We start from the raw sequence: 17,305 nt of genomic DNA, 5'->3' as shown, positions 1-17,305 counted from the left end.
GATGACAGATAAAAAAGCCACCTCTTATATAGTTGACTGTCGCCTTTAAAATAACATGGAAATAAACACTTACATTGAAATTTTCTTTTTCCATATCCTTCATTGGAAGTAGTTCGGTTATACTGTCATCCAATAGCTAAACAGAGAAAAAGTTTAAACAAATGAGGACCTTATTGATGGAAAAATAGTTGGGATTCAACTTTAAGGCAAGTTTCCAATTGCGCGCACTGCGATCGCACTTTTTCGAGCAAAAGCTTCCACTCTATTGGTCAAAAGAAAAATAAAACAATTCCATTAGCGAGATCTGACGAAACGGTTGAAAAAAGTTGAAATGTAGTCAACTTTTCTTTTGAGTGTGCGCTACAATTTTATGACCTAATCTTTTTTTCCAATCAAAAAGTATTGAAGCCAAAAGGTGCAATCACCTTGAGTCCGGGATAATTTTGATAAGAAACAATTTAGTCGAATATCCAACCCTCTTTTCTTCATCGCGAACGTTTGGAAAAACTTTTGTCGAAGATAATTTTTGTCATGCATCAAAAGATTTATCAATTGTTTCTGCTTCACACGTTCTTTTGTAAAAACAAAATATATAATAACACCTAATTTCTTAGGATATCGACAAAAAATAAAAAAAATAAAAAAAATAACATTTTTAATGCTCAAAGCTGAAAAAGTTAAGAGCATTCCAAAACTTCAAAAATTTTGAATGTTCTCTTAAAAAGACGTGAATTTTATTCAAAACAAGCTAAATGTTGATTGGACCTACCTGATGATGAAAGTTAGAAAGCAATGCGAGGAGAAAAATGAAAAAAATCAGTCAGAAATTACAGCGTTTAGCGAAAATGCATAACGCAATAAATTCATCATTGATTGTTGATGGGGGGGGGGAGAGGGAAGGGTTGTAGGGAAAAAATAAATAGAAAGTTCTGGTTGCAAAAATCAGTTTTATTGACAATTGCAAAACCGGTTTTTCCGGCATATTTCCGACATTTTCGGCCGGAAAAAATGTTTTTCGAAAAATGGGCTCTGTCACGTATTGTCATCAGTGTGCAAAATTTCATAAAATAATATAAAGTACAGCTCGAGAAATTCAAGAAATACTGTCTTTCCGGCGAAAATAGGTTGTTCCGGCAATTTTTTAATAGTTCCAGCTTCAAAAATCAATTTTATTAAAAATTGAAACATGCTTGATGGTGGGCATTGCTATTAATAATGTTTTTGAATGAAAACAACCAATTATAAGGAAAAAGTAAAATAAAAATATAGAAAAACGGCGATTTCCGGCATGTTTCCGGCATTTTCCGCCGGAAAATTTTTTTTCTCAAAAATCGGACTCGGCAATGTTTTGGGCATTGTTACTACACATCTTTGAGCAAAAAATCAGAAAAACTAATGATAAAATCTCGTGAAAAAAACCAGTTTTTCCGGAATTTTTTTTTTCGAAAATCGGGCTCCGTCACATTTTGGCCATTGCCATTTTGCATCTTTGTGCCAAAAATCAGAAAAAAACTAATGAGCTAATCTCGGGAGAAAAGCTGGTAACAGACAAACAGACGAACGAATGAACGAACGGACGAACAGACAACGGTTAATTCATAGGACCTCCACCGGGGTACCCGGAGGTAGGTCCAAAAATTTATAATGAAAGCTATTGGGAGAAACTATCAATACTATTGAAAAAGAAATAAAAAAGCTAGCTTAATAATAAGGTTTCTAGAAAAAACAACCCTTGCACGTAAAGGTAAAAATATTTCGGTTGGATCCGCCAATCCCCAAAAACGAGGGCTGGGTACCAGACCTCCTAAATCTAAACCTTCCAGATGTTGAAAATTTTCCCGATCTTCAGAGCTTTAGCGTGTCGGATGAAAATTTCACCATCTGGGTGCCAGATAAAAGTGTTTCTAGAAAACTCAAACCAATGCCCACCGTACACCGTGACATTTTCATCTTAAAGGGACAATCCGCCACCATATAACACGGTTTGTTTTTGTTTTTCTAAAACTCGATTACTTTTAGGGTGCATAGGGGAGTTTCCAAGCGAGTCGGAGTGATCGAGATAAGAATATCACGTGACTTTTGACGGGAAAAAAATAAAAACAAACTTATGCGAACTACTGATCAGAGTGACAGATAAGGCACAAAAAATTGTCTTCCTTTTTTTCAGAAAAAAGCTATCATTTTGTTTCAGCTGAAGGCTTCATATAAGATTTATATAATTACTCCTAGTTATTTCAAATTATCTAAATCTCCCTTGGCAGTAGCAATTCAATATGATTTGATTTATAGGTAACAAGCTAGATGCTGAATGGACCTACCTGATGACGAAAGTTAGATAGCAATGTGAGGAGAAAAAAATCAGTGAGAAAATATAGCGTTTAGTGAAAATGCATAATGCAATTGTTATCAATAATGTTTTTGAGTGAAAAACATAGAAATACAAGGAAAAGATCTAATGAAAATCTGCAAATACGGCGACTTCCGGCATTTTCAACCGGAAAAAAAATTCGCAATGCTCAAAACATGGCCGAGTTCGATTTTTGAGAAATTTGTTTTTCCGGTCGACATTGCTATTAATAATGTTATTGAATGAAAAAACAACTAATTATAAGGAAAAAGTCTAATGAAAATCCAGAAAAACAGCGTTTTCCGGCAACGGAAATTTTTTTTTCTCAAAAATCGGACTCGGCCATGTTTTGGGCATTGTTAATACGCATCTTTGAGCAAAAAATCAGAAAAAACTAATAATAAAATCTCGAGAAAATGGCAAAAAAACAGTTTTTCCGGCATATTTCAGGCATTTTCGGCCGGAAAAATATGTTTTTTGAATGATCCAATTTTTCACAAAGTCTTAAAAAACCTTTTTTTTCGAAAATCGGGCTCTTTCACATTTTGGTCACCACAGTTTTGCACTTTTTACCGAAAATAAAAAGATACCTATGATTCAATCCTGAGAAAAACTGGTAACAGACGAACGGACGGACGAACACAGGTTAATTTATAGGACCTCCAGGTAGGTCCAAAAACGCTTCCCTACATAGACTAATATTTAGATTATGCTAGGTTACTATATTTAGTATATAGTAGTTTTTTATGTATTTACTAGGGCTAAATTCGAATAATTTTCTTAAGGCCCTCTCTAGTTAATTTCGCATAGCGAAAGTATTACGATAGGCTTTCGCGGCGGTGCAGAAAAAAAATTAGAAAACGAAAGTACACGCTTTTTTTTTTATAAGAATACACTTTATAAGAATGTCCATAATGAAAATGGCCAAAAAATTAAGAATATGGTAAGAATATTGCCATCATGGAATTTAGCAACTGAACCTAAGAATGCCATTTTTAATGCATTTTAACCTGTGGATTGCCAATTTCGATCTTAACCTAAGAATACCGTAAGAATATTTTTCGATGATTTTCGCCAAAAAGTTAAGAATATCCATGATGAAATGAAAAAACACCATTCTTATAAAAAAAAAGCGTGTAGTTGAAACTTCTAGAACATTCTCGAAAATTCTGAAATATGGACTCACTTGCTAAGATAAAATTTAATGATTCCAGTCCGCAAGTGCTAGGTAGGCGTAACCAAGCATTCGTAAACATTGCTCGTTTTTTTTTAATGGCGGATTTCAGCATGCTGTCAGACTTGCTTTGGTTTTTAGTATTTTTGTCATGTTTTTAGTGTTTTTAGAGTACTTAACCTTTTCAGCCCGGCAGACGTGTATACACGTCGAGCATACGTTCCGGCAGACGTGTATAGTCGTCTTTTTGACATAGTGATCTTCTAAGCTATATTTCTCCCATTGGCTTCTTTGCTAGCCGTAGAAGTAAAGAGAAACGGAAAGTAGAGGTTCTAAGCTTTCTTTTGATATATGGTGATGTAATGTTTTGATCACGTGGTGAGGCAGCAGATTTCGTAGAAAAAGTAGAGAAAAACACTGAATCAAGATGGCGACCAAGAAATGGGTTTTTCAAACTTACTGCTAAAGTTCTTGGATTTTTTGACTGGTTTAGGCCACTTTTCTTCATGGAAACATTGTTTTTATAATGGCAAAACATCCAGTAAGTATATCTTATATTTTTTTGTTTTGTTTTTAGCATAAAAATTCCATTTATTTGTCATTTTGATCACTTTTCTCGACAAACCATAGGCGGGTCGACCCAAACTTACAGTACTTTTTACTTTTTCTTCAGGTTGGAGCATGGAAAGTTGACAAATCCAATGCAAAAGTGTTTTCTGCGACTCATATATTTCAAAGGAGCACCAAAGAATCTGAAAAGCCTGGATTTATGTTGAATTGCACTACTTCTTTCACTCCTCTCCACGCACCAGCGACGGTCGATCGATCCCCGAAATTCTTGGCTCATAACGATGTCCTGATTACAGCTTATATGGATCAAAATGATAGCAGGAACCACATAACAGCCACATGGAATTATTATGATGACATTTAGCATCCCTTATGGTCAAAAGAGACCAGATTTGATAGCAATGAGTTTGCCTCAAAAGGCTTACGGTTTTTGGAAACTTTGCAACTGTCGCCGACTATGCCATCTAGTTTCACGGAAGCCGATACCCTTCAAAAGCTTCAGGAGCTAAGAATACTGACTGAAAGTGTTGCTTAGATAGTTGGGAAATACTTTTACACCATTTTTGATGTTGTAGCTGCTTCTAGAAACAGATTATCATCAAAATACTTCAAAATTGTATGTATTGGATTTTTTTAGCCGAAAATCGTGATTTTTTTTGCAGAAAAAGTGACATTACCGCAAAACGTGAAAACAAACTGTGGTTTACGTGATGCTACCATTTTTGTTGGAATATTCTATTTGGATTGGTACCTGGTCTAAAAGTTGTAGAATTTAATTAGCTTTTCAGAGATACCTTACTTTTTTTCTAAAAATTCCTAGTTCTTGAGTTATGATAAAATAACTGAACATGTCTATTTTCTGAAAAAATGTTGCGCGCTGACAGCGTGAAAATTTAAAAAGTTGCGCGCTGGAAAGGTTAAAGAATTTTTCTTTTAGCATAGTATTTTATGCTTGTGTGGTTAGTAAATGCACCATTAAAGTGATATGAATCTTACAATTAAAGAGCTGTTCTTGAAAATCACTACACAGACAACAACACAGAAAACAGACAGGTGTGATCTTCATTTTTACAGGTAGAATTATTTGTTGATATTTGATTAAGTTGTGTTGTAAGACATTATCATTTACTAAGTATTTCACAGAGAAATTTATGGCAGGGGATGCCAATGTATAAAAGGGATAAAAGTTTTATATATACCTTTGGTTAGCTAACCGTGAGATCGGGTATTTAACTTGCATCAGATCAGTGGATGCAAACATGCATAGTGTATGCATGTTTGCATCCACTGATCATAGCCCTCAAATGAATGACCCATCTGGTCATTAAAATACAACGTTAAATCAAAGCAAAAATGATAGAGTAGAGCTGCGAGCGGAGCTGCGTAGTTCATTTGTTTTGAAATTTTGTTGCTTTGATTGGTCAGTCATGTGATGACTATGCAAGTTTCCCTCCACTGATGCAAGTTACCCGATTTCACGGTAGGTAGGCGAGGTGTGTCAGTTTCCAGACTCTCCCACTCTAGATAACTATTTCCAATCGATGACTAATCACTAACCAACCGATTGATTGGATATCGATTGATTTCAATGATAATTGATAGGTAATCGAGACTATTCTAACTGATGATAGATTGGTTTTTCATCGATTGGCTGTCGATTGATTGTGAACAATATCGAACATCTTTAGAGTAAATCGATGGAAAATCGATCAATTGATAGCCAATCAAAAGCTTCCCGTAAAATCTTGATTATCTATTGCCTATCGATTATCAAAAACAATCGATATCCGATCCATCAATTATTTATCGATTAGTAATCGATTGGAAAAAGATATCGATTGTATCGAATGGGAGAGTCTGGCATGTTGGATGGGCGCTTCGTGGGATAGTGGTCATTAACTTTGAATACTACACAGGATTCAAAGGTTTCGATTCCCGCTGGCAACGGTTCACTTGGAAAGTGAATGAGCCTTCACCCGGGTCAACCCAAATGGATGTGAGTGAGGGAAACAATGACAAGATTGTTATCTAATTTGATCGACCTGCTCGAAATTGATTTCCTACTGTAAAGTCAATCAAAATTGTGTAACTCCACGTCTCAATGATATGGATAAACAAGTCAAATAACAGCAGCAACAAAGTTTAAGCTTTTAAAGCTTTTTATAATTTTCACCAAATTTAGAATATTTCATGTAGTTTTTCAAATTTGTGTTTTTCAAGCTTTCAAACAGTAATTTTTCTTATCTAATAGCAATATTTTGCCAAAAATAGCCCTCAATGGTCTAAAATCAAACTCTTTTTATATTTATTTTTCAAGGCATCATCAAAATTAAATGCCTGCCAAAGTTGAATGTGTTTAATTTTGCTTTATTGAGATAGCATACGTATATTGTATCTGTCATTAAAGTCTGTCCTCCCAAAAGTATGTAGATTCTTTACCTTTCAAACAAATTCTCAGCACCAAGTTATGCTAAAGTAGAAAGTTATACTTGTTTGGAAAGATATATTAGAGGTGAACAATCTAAAATATGACTAAAAGTTTTTGAAATATTAAGAAACTATGAAGAACAAGTGATACTTTTATGGACCTACCTGGTTATGCATTTAACACATTTATAATTGATATCTACATAAGCGTGACCATTAAACAATCATTCAGAACACAAATAGTGACGATCTATTAAAATTAGTTGTTTGTTTCTTATAAAAAACACGTTTAGAAACCAAAATTTCATGCTCTTGAAATATTCTTTCATATTCAAGAGTTCGAGAGCAAAAAAACATATGTCATCAAAAAATTCAGTAATTTTAAGAACATTGATGTATGCTTATTAATAGTGATTCTTATAGATAAACATGCGTTTTTTGAGCCAACAAATCTTTTTTTGCAAAAATCTGTTTGAACCATCTACTACCTATGATGGTACCTTACTTTCCTGCAAAAAATCAGAAAAAATTAATGATCCAATTTTTCACAAAGTCCAAAAAACACATTTTTAGCCGTTTTTTGGCCCAAATTTGCCCAAAAATTATTTTCCAAAAATCGGGCTCCGTCGCATTCGAGGGTTTATAGTTATGCATCTTTGTGCAAAAAATCGTAAAGAATGAAAGAGCCAATCTCGAGAAAAGCTAATACCTAAGTAATTGATAATGTGCTTATAAAAAAATATCAAATTTGGCCAGTTTTTCTATAAAAACACGCCAAGCAACCAAAATTTCATGTCGAAACACACATATTCTTTAAAAGTAAGCCCTCCTGAGAAAAAAACATCTATCTCATAAAAAAATTGAGTTATTTGACTAAGAACATCGATGTATGCTTATTAATAGTGATTCTTATAGATAAACATGCGTTTTTTGAGCCAACAAAATTTTTTTGCAAAAATCTGCTTAAGCCAATTTTCACCTACGACGATACCCTACTTTCATGCAAAAAATCTGAAAAAATTAACGACCTAATTTTTCACAAAGTCCAAAAAACCCGTTTTTTAGCCGTTTTTTGGCCCAAATTTGCCCCAAAAATTTTTTTTTTGAAAATCGGGCTCCGTCACATTCGAGGGTTTATAGTTATGCATCTTTGTGCAAAAAATCAGAAAAAACTAACGAGCCAATCATGAGGAAAGCTAATAACTAACGAACGAACGGACGAACGGACGAACGGACAAAGGTTAATTTATAGAACCTCCACCGGGGTAGGTCCAAAAAGGAAAGAAGATGAGTAAAGTGAGGATTGTTACTTTTTGCTTGTGATGACGTGAAACTATAGCATATTTCAACATTGAGGATTTCAAATCTCTGCACAAATCTTACGTACCTCTCTAAGATAAAAAGTTACTGTATATACAGCCTTGTGGGCTAAAATATTGAAAATAGCAAAAATGACCAAAATAGAAAAATATATAGTTTGAGCTTTTTGATATGTTTTGATATTTGGTTTCGATTCGATTTATCTACAAGGTGTAAACATTTTTGTATTTTTGTAAATTTTTGTATATATCTTTGTCAAAGATATTTATTTATGTAACTTGGCCACGCTGGGACAGTTCACATTTAGTTGGCAATAAAGCTCTAGCTCTAGCCTCGTTCTATTTATTGCATTCTTTTAATGGTAAAGGAGGAGGGAGTACTTAGACATTAATAGGTGCCAGGTATGTACTGATGCTAAGGTTTGGTTTTTGACCTTCCCAAGTCTCTGAATTATTCAAGTTACGAAACTTGAAAGGTCACAAAATCTCTAGAAGGTTAAACTTTTTTTTTAATTGTTCTTAGAGACACTTTTTCACCTCGTCTCTGTAGGGGTAACTTACTTCTGTTAGAGCCAGCTTTTCTCATGTCTGACCTGACATTCTCTAACCCTAGTTGTTTAAAATGATTATTTCATCTATGAATAATCAAACACTGTGCGAAATTTTCTACTCTGAGTCGTCTTGTTTTATCTTGCTTTCAAAATTTCTCATATCGAGTCTTTTTTCACAACTTACGTCTAGCTTATTCTATAATTTCTGCGACAATTGCTTGTATTTTGGTTGATTTTTCACGAAAAATTTGTTTTATAAACAACAAGCTAGATGCTGAATGGACCTACCTGATGATGAAAATTAGATAGCAATGCGAGGAGAAAAATGAAAAAAATCAGTCAGAAAATAATAGTGTTTAGCGAAAATGCATAACGCAAAAAATTCACCATTGATTGTTGATGGAGGGAGAGGAAAGGGTTGTAAGGAAAAAATAAATAGAAAGTTCTGGTCGCAAAAATCAGTTTTATTGACAATTGAATCATGCTTGATGGTGAGCATTGTTATCAATGATGTTTTTGTGTGAAAAAAAATTGGAAACATAAGGAAAAAATCTGCAAAAACGGCGATTTCCGGCATTTTCTACCGGAAGAAATTTTTCTCAAAAATCGAACTCGGCCATGTTTTGAGCATTGCGAATACGCATCTCTCTGCAAAATATCAGAAAAAACAAAAGATGAAAATTCGAGGAAATGTCAAAAACCGGTTTTTCCAGCATATTCCCGGCATTTTCGGCCGGAAAAAAATGTTTTTCGAAAATCGAGCTCCGTCACACTTCAGGTATTGTCATTTTGCACCAGTGTGAAATATTTCATAAAAAAATATAAAGTACAGCTCGAGAAATTCAAGAAATACTGTCTTTCCAGTGAAAATAGGTTGTTCCGGAAATTTTTAAATAGTTCCGGCTTCAAAATTCAATTTGCAAAGCTAATGGTGAAGCATTCGTATAGAAATGCAGCTAAATAAAAGGATGACAGACTGTACACTATGCTCTTACAGATTATTTTTTTGTTTATAAATAAAGCAGTAATTTTTTATTGGTACCTATGTAAACTAGGAATGAAATTATGAAATTATATATTTTTATTGCAATGTTAAGAATTCATTGAAATGTTAATTCATAGACATATTTTTTGTTTATAAAAATGTTGAATAAAAATAGTAAAAGTAATATAGAGAAAACTCTGACTATGCTTGTCTAGTTTTAATTTTTGTGAAAACATTTGTCTTGGGAAAAAACTAAGTAGATTAAGATTGAAAGTAAGGGGATTTTATAGACCAAACCAAAGAAAGAAAACTAAAATTTTATAAGTTGGGGCCGAAAGTGAGATACGGAAAAATAAACATTACGTCATACGTCATAGATCGCCTTTTTGCTTAACCACTTTTTTTTCTATGCCGTGAAGCTTTAGGAATCAGGCTAAAACGCCTCGGATCCAGTCTAAAAATTCACGTAATAGATTCCGTACGTAATAGATAGCTTCTTGCTTAACCTCGCTAATGTCAAAAAAACAGTATTTCCGGCATATTTCTGCCTTTTTTGGCCGGAAAAAAATGTTTTTCGAAAATCGGGCTTCGTCACATTTTAGGTATTATCATTTTGCATCAGTGTGCAAAATTTCATAAAAAAATGTAAAATACAGATCGAGAAAATCAAGAAATACCGTTTTTCCGGCGAAAATGGGCTGCTCCGGCGATTTTTAGAAAGTTCCGGCTTCAAAACTCAGTTCTATTGACGATTGAACCATCCTACATGGTGGGCATTGCTATTAATAATGTTTTTGTGTGAAAAAACAAGGAAATATAAGGAAAAAGTCCGATGAAAATCTGCAAAAATGGCGATTTCCGGCATATTTCCGGCATTTTCGACCGGAAAAGATTTTTTCTCAAAAATCGGACTCGGCCAAGTTTTGGGCATTGCTAATACGCATCTTTTTGCAAAAAATCAGAAAAAACTAATGATGAAATCTTGTGAAAATGCCAAAAAACCGGTTTTTCCGGCGGCCGGAAATGATTTTTTTTCGAAAATCGGGCTCCGTCACATTTTGGGCATTACCATTTTGCATCAATGTGCCAAAAATCAAAAAAAACTAATGAGCCAATCCTGAGAAAAGCTGGTAACAGACGGACGGACGGACGGACGGACGGACGGACGGACGGACGGACGAACGAACGAACGAACGGACACGGGTTAATTCATAGGACCTCCACCGGGGCACCCGGAGGTAGGTCCAAAAATTTTTTTAAATATCATTTATTCATTTATTTTAAGTATTTTAATAGGGATAATTACACGCATTGTACAATACGGAACTCGAGATATGTTAAATAAAAAAGAAAATGAATAAAAATCAAGAATCCTGAGCCCAAATTTACTGGTTCTTCTAAGAATAAAAAAACGTGTAAAATAAAAAAGTATTGCTGAGAATTTTGCTGTTATGATACTGTGTAACCTCTGAATTTATTTCCAATCAAATAACTGATAAGCGATACTGATACTGTAAATAATAAGTGGTAGATCGATTCATAAAAGGAAATAATGATAAGAACCACAAAAATTGAGATTTCCAACTTTGCATCATTATAGCTCATTACATCAAATTTGATGTCTCTCTGGAAACGCTAGAACTCGGAACATATCCTTTGATCGTGAACTGTGGAGAGAGGGCTATTGTTTGTTTCCGACCTAGGTCCTCTTGGACCTAGATCGAAGGATGATGATGATGAGTAATTTAAGAGGCTGGATAAAATTTGAAAACGGATTGCAGCCCAGAGAGGAGTAAGCAGAAGAGTAGGTGTTTACAGTGTTAAAAACTCTACTTAGTCTGAATCGCAGAACTCTATAGACAAGTCTCTATGTTAACGAGCAACCAAACGACTTTTACGTGTGCGTAAATATAAAAATATAAACCTAGAAAATTTGAACAGGATTACAAAAATATTTTCTCCTAACAACTAAAAGCAGAGCCAACAAAATAGCTACACCGAAAAGAATCGGACAAAAATACTCCAGACGATGAAATGTAAAGGCAGCGGTAAACAACCCAAGAGCGGCACCAAAGCGGGAGAAAATCAAACGAACACCTTGCGCAAATGCTTGGACATTTGAAGGTACCATCTTGGCAAGAGAGCCAATAAGGAATAGTTCTTCCCCCATATACATAACACTAGTACAGAGTGTTTCAACCAGCCATAATGTAGAATCAAGCCAAATGAAATTTCCCTGATCCAATTTAAAGAACATGAAAATCCCATACAATATTATCATGCACATCCATGATATCAAGCCCAGATAATATAATTTCTCGTCCTTTGGTTCTTTATAGATTAATACAACTATAAAAATCAAAGAGACTGCTCCCTCAGCTATTAACACGATATTTACCTCCAAGTTATCCCAATGCAAGAGTTTGAGACATGCTAAAGGTATCCAGAGATCACAGGTAACGAGTGCAAAAGATACAACAAAAGACATTGCGAATATTAAAGCCAAATCGAAATTGGTGAATAGTTTACGTAATATAAACATGGTGTCGATAGCTGTGTTTTCGGTTCCGTGTGATTGGATATGGGTGGATTTATCAAGTTCGTGATGAGTTTCATCGGAGTCGTCAGTAGGTTGTCCTATTGTCGCAAACCTGGCGTCGATGGCTCCAGTTTCATTGAGTGTATGCATCCTTTTATCAAGCACGGGGCAAGTTTCCCCAGATTCGTTTATAGGCTGTCCTATGGTCGATTTCGATAACGATAACGTTTTTGCTTCCACTAACAAGGGCGTTGTCGCATCATGGCATTCTTCAATTGAATCATCGTGTGTTTGCTTTCCTGATTTCATTTGAATCAGAGAACTTTCTTCATAGCATTTCTTAGTTTTTTCATCATTATCTTGATTCCCATTTGCAAAACTTTCAAGCTCTTTGCCGTCCAAATTTTGAATAGCTTCTTTCAAATCAAAATGTCTCGACAAGTCAGTTACAAAGAAGAATATTAGGAAAAACGATATGATATACATGAAACAAACCAACAAGCTCGTTCCATTTGCGTATTTAATATGAACACCAAGGAACCAAAAGTCCGCTCTGATGAAAATGAAATTGATACAGGGGCCTATCATACAGCCAAGCATAAAAGCACACGAAATAGCTGTTAATTGCGCCAGAACTTCTTCCGGTGGGTAGGATCGGGTTAATTCGGACAAGATAATCGGATTATAGGAATCGCCCATCCCCGCCAGTACTCGCCCGATAAGTAGAAAGTATGGCGATTTTGGTATCGTGTATAAAACGTTTCCAATAATTGAAACCAAAGTAATGATACATAACATAAGACGCGCACGGCGAATTTTATCGAACATTTTACCGACAATCAGCGCTGAGAGGATGGCCGATAAAAGGTATAATCCAGAAATACGGCTGTAAAACATATCCAAATCACTTCCACTAACTTTCAGGAAATCTCTCAAGTATACGAATAAAGTAGCAAATGTTAATGTATACTCGATACCATCTACGAAAGACATATAGTAAAAGGTTCTAGTAGTTATTTTACGATTTTTAAGCCATTTTTTGTAGCTGAATCCATCTCTCTTATTTCCAGTCATTTTTCTTTCTCTATTAAATTTAAATATGCACTTTAAAAGTAGAGAGGACTCTCTAAGAGCATACATGGAAAATCAATTAAAGTTGAGATTGTTAGTTTTTTTGTGGTGTATTTTATAGTTTTTATCTTTGTTAGAAGAAAAGAGCAATAAACTACTGTGGCTTGTTTCTGCCACAAAATCGCGCTGATAAAAAATATCAAATTTTATCAAATATTTTTTGAAAAAAGCAAGATAAAAATAACCTTGTTAGAAGTCGTGTTACGATGTGTAAATTTTCTTGTTGCACTTAAAAAATAATACGGTAGAATAAAAATATTGATATTTTTAGAAAACCACCCAATTAAGCTTGAGCGTTTCGGGCAAATAACTTGACAACTAGGACAGGATGTTCGTCTTGCTTTAGCTTAATGTTCTAAATATTCCAGTTTGAACCTGCACATAGTTTTGTTGGTTCAATCAAATATTTTAATCCACTTTTCCCGAAGTTGTACCGTAAACATGCGTTTTTTGAGCCAACAAATTTTTTTGGAAAAAATCTGCTTGAGCCATTTACCTATGATGTTACCTTACTTTCATGCAAAAAATCAGAAAAAGTTAACCCTATTAGCCCCAGGGGGGGGGGGTAGAATCTACCACGCTGGAGTTCTTTTGTTTATATCTCGGAGAAAAGTTTTTCAAAGGACTTGAAACTTTCTGACTTTTAATAAAATCTTATTAAGAGTACTTGTACAAAATTTTAGGGTCATAGGTTGTCCAGATCAGGTTTTATGACTTTATTGTGAAACATGACATAAAACCCAACTAAAATCCTTAAAACTCAAAATTTTAAAGTGCTGATAACTTCTAAACTATTTATTCAATCATTTTCAAATTTTGATACGTGATAGGCATTGATAATACAAATTTTAAAAATCTAAAGAAAATTTTTGAAAATGATGACGTCATCATTTATGACGTCATCAAATTTTGAAAATTTTACTCATCTTCAGCATAGATTTTAAGAAAAAATCTTCATGGAAATTGTGAAGCCGGCAATTATGTTAAAGAACAGTCTTTTACCTTTCAGAATCTTCAAACAGAATCGAAATATCTTTATTGGTTCGACTGTAATAAACATTTTTGTAAACCATATATTTGGGCTTTTTTCCGACAGGTGGAAATTTTGTGATGACGCCATCAGTTTTTGAATGACGTCATCAATTTTTTTTTTCTTCCTGGAAAATTGTATCATGATGGAGAACATCTGTACCAAATTTCATGGCCATAGCTCTTCTAGATCGAAAATAATTGAGGGTGGTAGATTCTAACCCCCCCTGGGGATACAAAAGTCAAAAAAGCTTGGGGCTAATAGGGTTAAGGATCCAATTTTTCACAAAGTCCAAAAAAACCGTTTTTTAGCCGTTTTTTGGCCAAAATTTGCCCTAATTTTTTTTTTCTCGCGAAAATCAGGCACCGTGACATTCGAGGGCTTATAGTTACACATCTTTGTGCAAAAAATCAGAAAAAACTAATGAGACAATCACGAGGAAAGCTAATAACGAGCGAGCGAGCGAGCGAACGAACGAACGAACGAACGAACGAACGAACGAACGAACGAACGAACGAACGAACGAACGAACGAACGAACGAACGAACGAACGAACGAACGAACGAACGAACGAACGAACGAACGAACGACGAACGAACGAACGAACGAACGAACGAACGAACGAACGAACGAACGAACGAACGAACGAACGAACGAACGAACGAACGAACGAACGAACGAACGAAACGAACGAACGAACGAACGAACGAACGAACGAACGAACGAACGAACGAACGAGGTTGATTTATAGGACCTCCGCCCCACCGGCGGGGTAGGTCCAAAAACCAGCCAAATGGCACTACTTACCTTACAAAGTATACTGTCGTTTGGCATAGATGAATTATAAAGAAAGACATCCAGTTGAATTTTGATTTCGCATGCAACGTTCGCTTTGCAATCTTTGCAGTAATAATAATTCCTTGGGACAAAAAAGAGAGGAAATTATGCAGACTAAAACTTAATAGTAAAAACATAACAGCAAATTTCTGAAAACAATAAAAGTTAGCTTAGCCCAATAGCTAGTTAACCCTAATAGTGGCGGTTTACTCTACTTAAGGCGACTGATATGTGATTAGGAGCTTGAAAATTATCCATACTTTTGAATTCCATCCAAATTTTCACGAAATATTGATTTTCAATTAAATTTGAATTAAACCGAAGAATGCATTCACAAAATGTAAATTAAAGTCAATATCTACTATCTTGAAGCCTATTTAGAGGTTTTACAGGTTTCGGTGTTATTTACCGAGCTACTTGAACAGTGACTTATTGAAAGCCGGCGTAAAAGGTGGCGATGTTCTCAAATAACCACCGACTTTTATATACCCTGGACCAAGTTTCTCAATTCCGGTGCCAAGCTAAATCTTTGATCGGAGTTTTTTTGAAAATGGGTACCCTAATGGCGGCACTAATCAAAAGCGGTGAAGATACGTCGAGAGCGCTAGCTCTACGTTCCTTGGAATACTTTTTGATGATGTAGCGCCGTTAGACGTTAATTTTTAACACTACAATGGCTCCTTTACGGGTACCAATTCAAAAAAATCTTCGATCAAAGATGGCGGATAAAGCTTGGTCCAGGAATATAAAAAGGTCAGTGCAAATAACCGATAGGTTATTGAAAACCATGTTAAAAAAACCAACATTATACCTTTATAATCATTATTTTACATTCTAACCGATCAAATAACGAACAAATTTGATGGTTCCTTTTACGTTTCACATCTTCACATCGAGATATATACAAGATATGATTTACCTTTCAACATGATCAAGTTCATTACACCCACATTGAGTGCATGTGATCCAAAATAGCGCTGTCTTTTCATCTATTCCACAAACACGCCCTAAAAAGTTAAGAGATACAAGCTAGTTTGTAAGAAAAGTTATCCTAGGCTAAAGCTGTTCTTAATTTTCCTGGTTTCAAATCAAGACATCACCAATAGTCAAAAGATCGGTCACAAAATCAATAATCTATTACTCAGAGCGTCGGTTCTTTGTTGATGAAGAAGCTTTAGGATGCATTCTTAACCTTGTGAAATTTAAGCATGAAAGTTCTTAACATGTTTTTATTTTCACCTTTCTGTGAGTATTTCTTGTGCGATCTCTTTAAGAAATTTGGTGTTTTACAGTGCGTGAAGCCCTAAACTATTCTTAAAATGTTCTTATAATAAATGAATGACGCAAAATGTCTGTAAACAGTAAATGTATAATATTCTCAATTCAAAAATTGGATTCGAACAAAAATTTCATTTGCTCTAACAAGATCAGTCGTCGTAAAATGTATTTTTGGTACACGAACATTAAAACCAAAGCTTTGGTTTGATGAAATTGATTTGTTAAATAACAATGGGATTTTCAAATTTTTACCCCCACTGTTGAGGATATTGATTTTTCGAAGTATTGAACCCCCTGGATATCCTACTTTATTAGTAAAGACTAGATATCCACTCTTAAAAACATGCTCTACCCCCTGGATATCCTCTCTTTTAAAGATGTTTACCCCTGGATATCGTATTTTTACTTGAAAAGACACTTTACCCCCTGGATATCCGCTCCCTTGTAGATATTTAACCACCTGAATATCCACTTTTGAACAGAAATCGTTAAAAATTCGATATCGATATTCGATATCGTCGACAGGGGGGGGGGGCACGGACTATTTCTGGAAAAGCCCTATAGTTGAAAAGTAGTAGAATTGAAATAAAAAAACTTTTATCACTTTTCACCAAAAAATAGTATTTATTTCTTAACTTTTTGTTGCGAGCCTTCGATTAGTACGTTGTAGGACCTAAATGTTTTTTTTATAAGAACATATACCAAAATCTTCTCAACTTTTTGAATTTCAAGCCTTGAAATGTTCTTGAATGTTCTTAATTTCACCATCCACAAAGCCTTAAAATGTTCTCAACTATAATATTTTGTTCATCGAAGAGCCCTTTATTCCTGTTTATTCTCATATAGTTTTTTTCTTATAAAAAGACGTGTAATTTTTTATTGTGAACCTTCACTCGTACAGTGTGGGTGGGACCTATTTCTTTATACGCTACACCATTTACACCTCTAAGTTACAGCTTTTAGTAATAAAGAAAATTTCACAATTTTTCATTTTCTGATATTTTACCTACAACAAAAACATATGCCTTACTCTGCGTATAAAGCTTAAAAAGAGGGACCGATTTTATATTCTCTTCATGTGGGAAGTAGGTTTTCACGTTTTCAAATCACTGTAAAA

The 17,305-nt window shown here is 34.6% G+C and overlaps 2 protein-coding genes across 2 annotated transcripts in view; both read right to left on the bottom strand.

Moving 5' to 3' along the window:
* The window catches only part of LOC136824347 (uncharacterized), a 72,960-nt gene that overhangs the window by 14,550 nt on the left and 41,105 nt on the right, over positions 1–17,305 (bottom strand). Inside the window, exons 12-14 of the mRNA XM_067080502.1 lie at positions 15,830–15,917; positions 14,881–14,992; positions 74–136 (exon numbers count right to left, since the gene is read on the bottom strand). Coding sequence (XP_066936603.1) covers positions 74–136; positions 14,881–14,992; positions 15,830–15,917 — 263 coding nt within the window. The remainder of the gene's footprint in view (positions 1–73; positions 137–14,880; positions 14,993–15,829; positions 15,918–17,305) is intronic.
* Positions 11,021–13,022, bottom strand: LOC136824335 (uncharacterized). Its single transcript, XM_067080491.1, has one exon. The coding sequence runs from the start codon at positions 12,984–12,986 to the stop codon at positions 11,298–11,300; it is 1,689 nt and encodes a 562-aa protein (XP_066936592.1). The 5' UTR covers positions 12,987–13,022; the 3' UTR covers positions 11,021–11,297.

This window comes from Clytia hemisphaerica, unplaced genomic scaffold, assembly GCF_902728285.1.
Source record: "Clytia hemisphaerica strain Z4C2 unplaced genomic scaffold, Clytia hemisphaerica genome assembly, whole genome shotgun sequence".
In the NCBI taxonomy this organism is placed as follows: domain Eukaryota; kingdom Metazoa; phylum Cnidaria; class Hydrozoa; order Leptothecata; family Clytiidae; genus Clytia; species Clytia hemisphaerica.
This window is presented reverse-complemented; position numbering and strand designations above follow the sequence as displayed.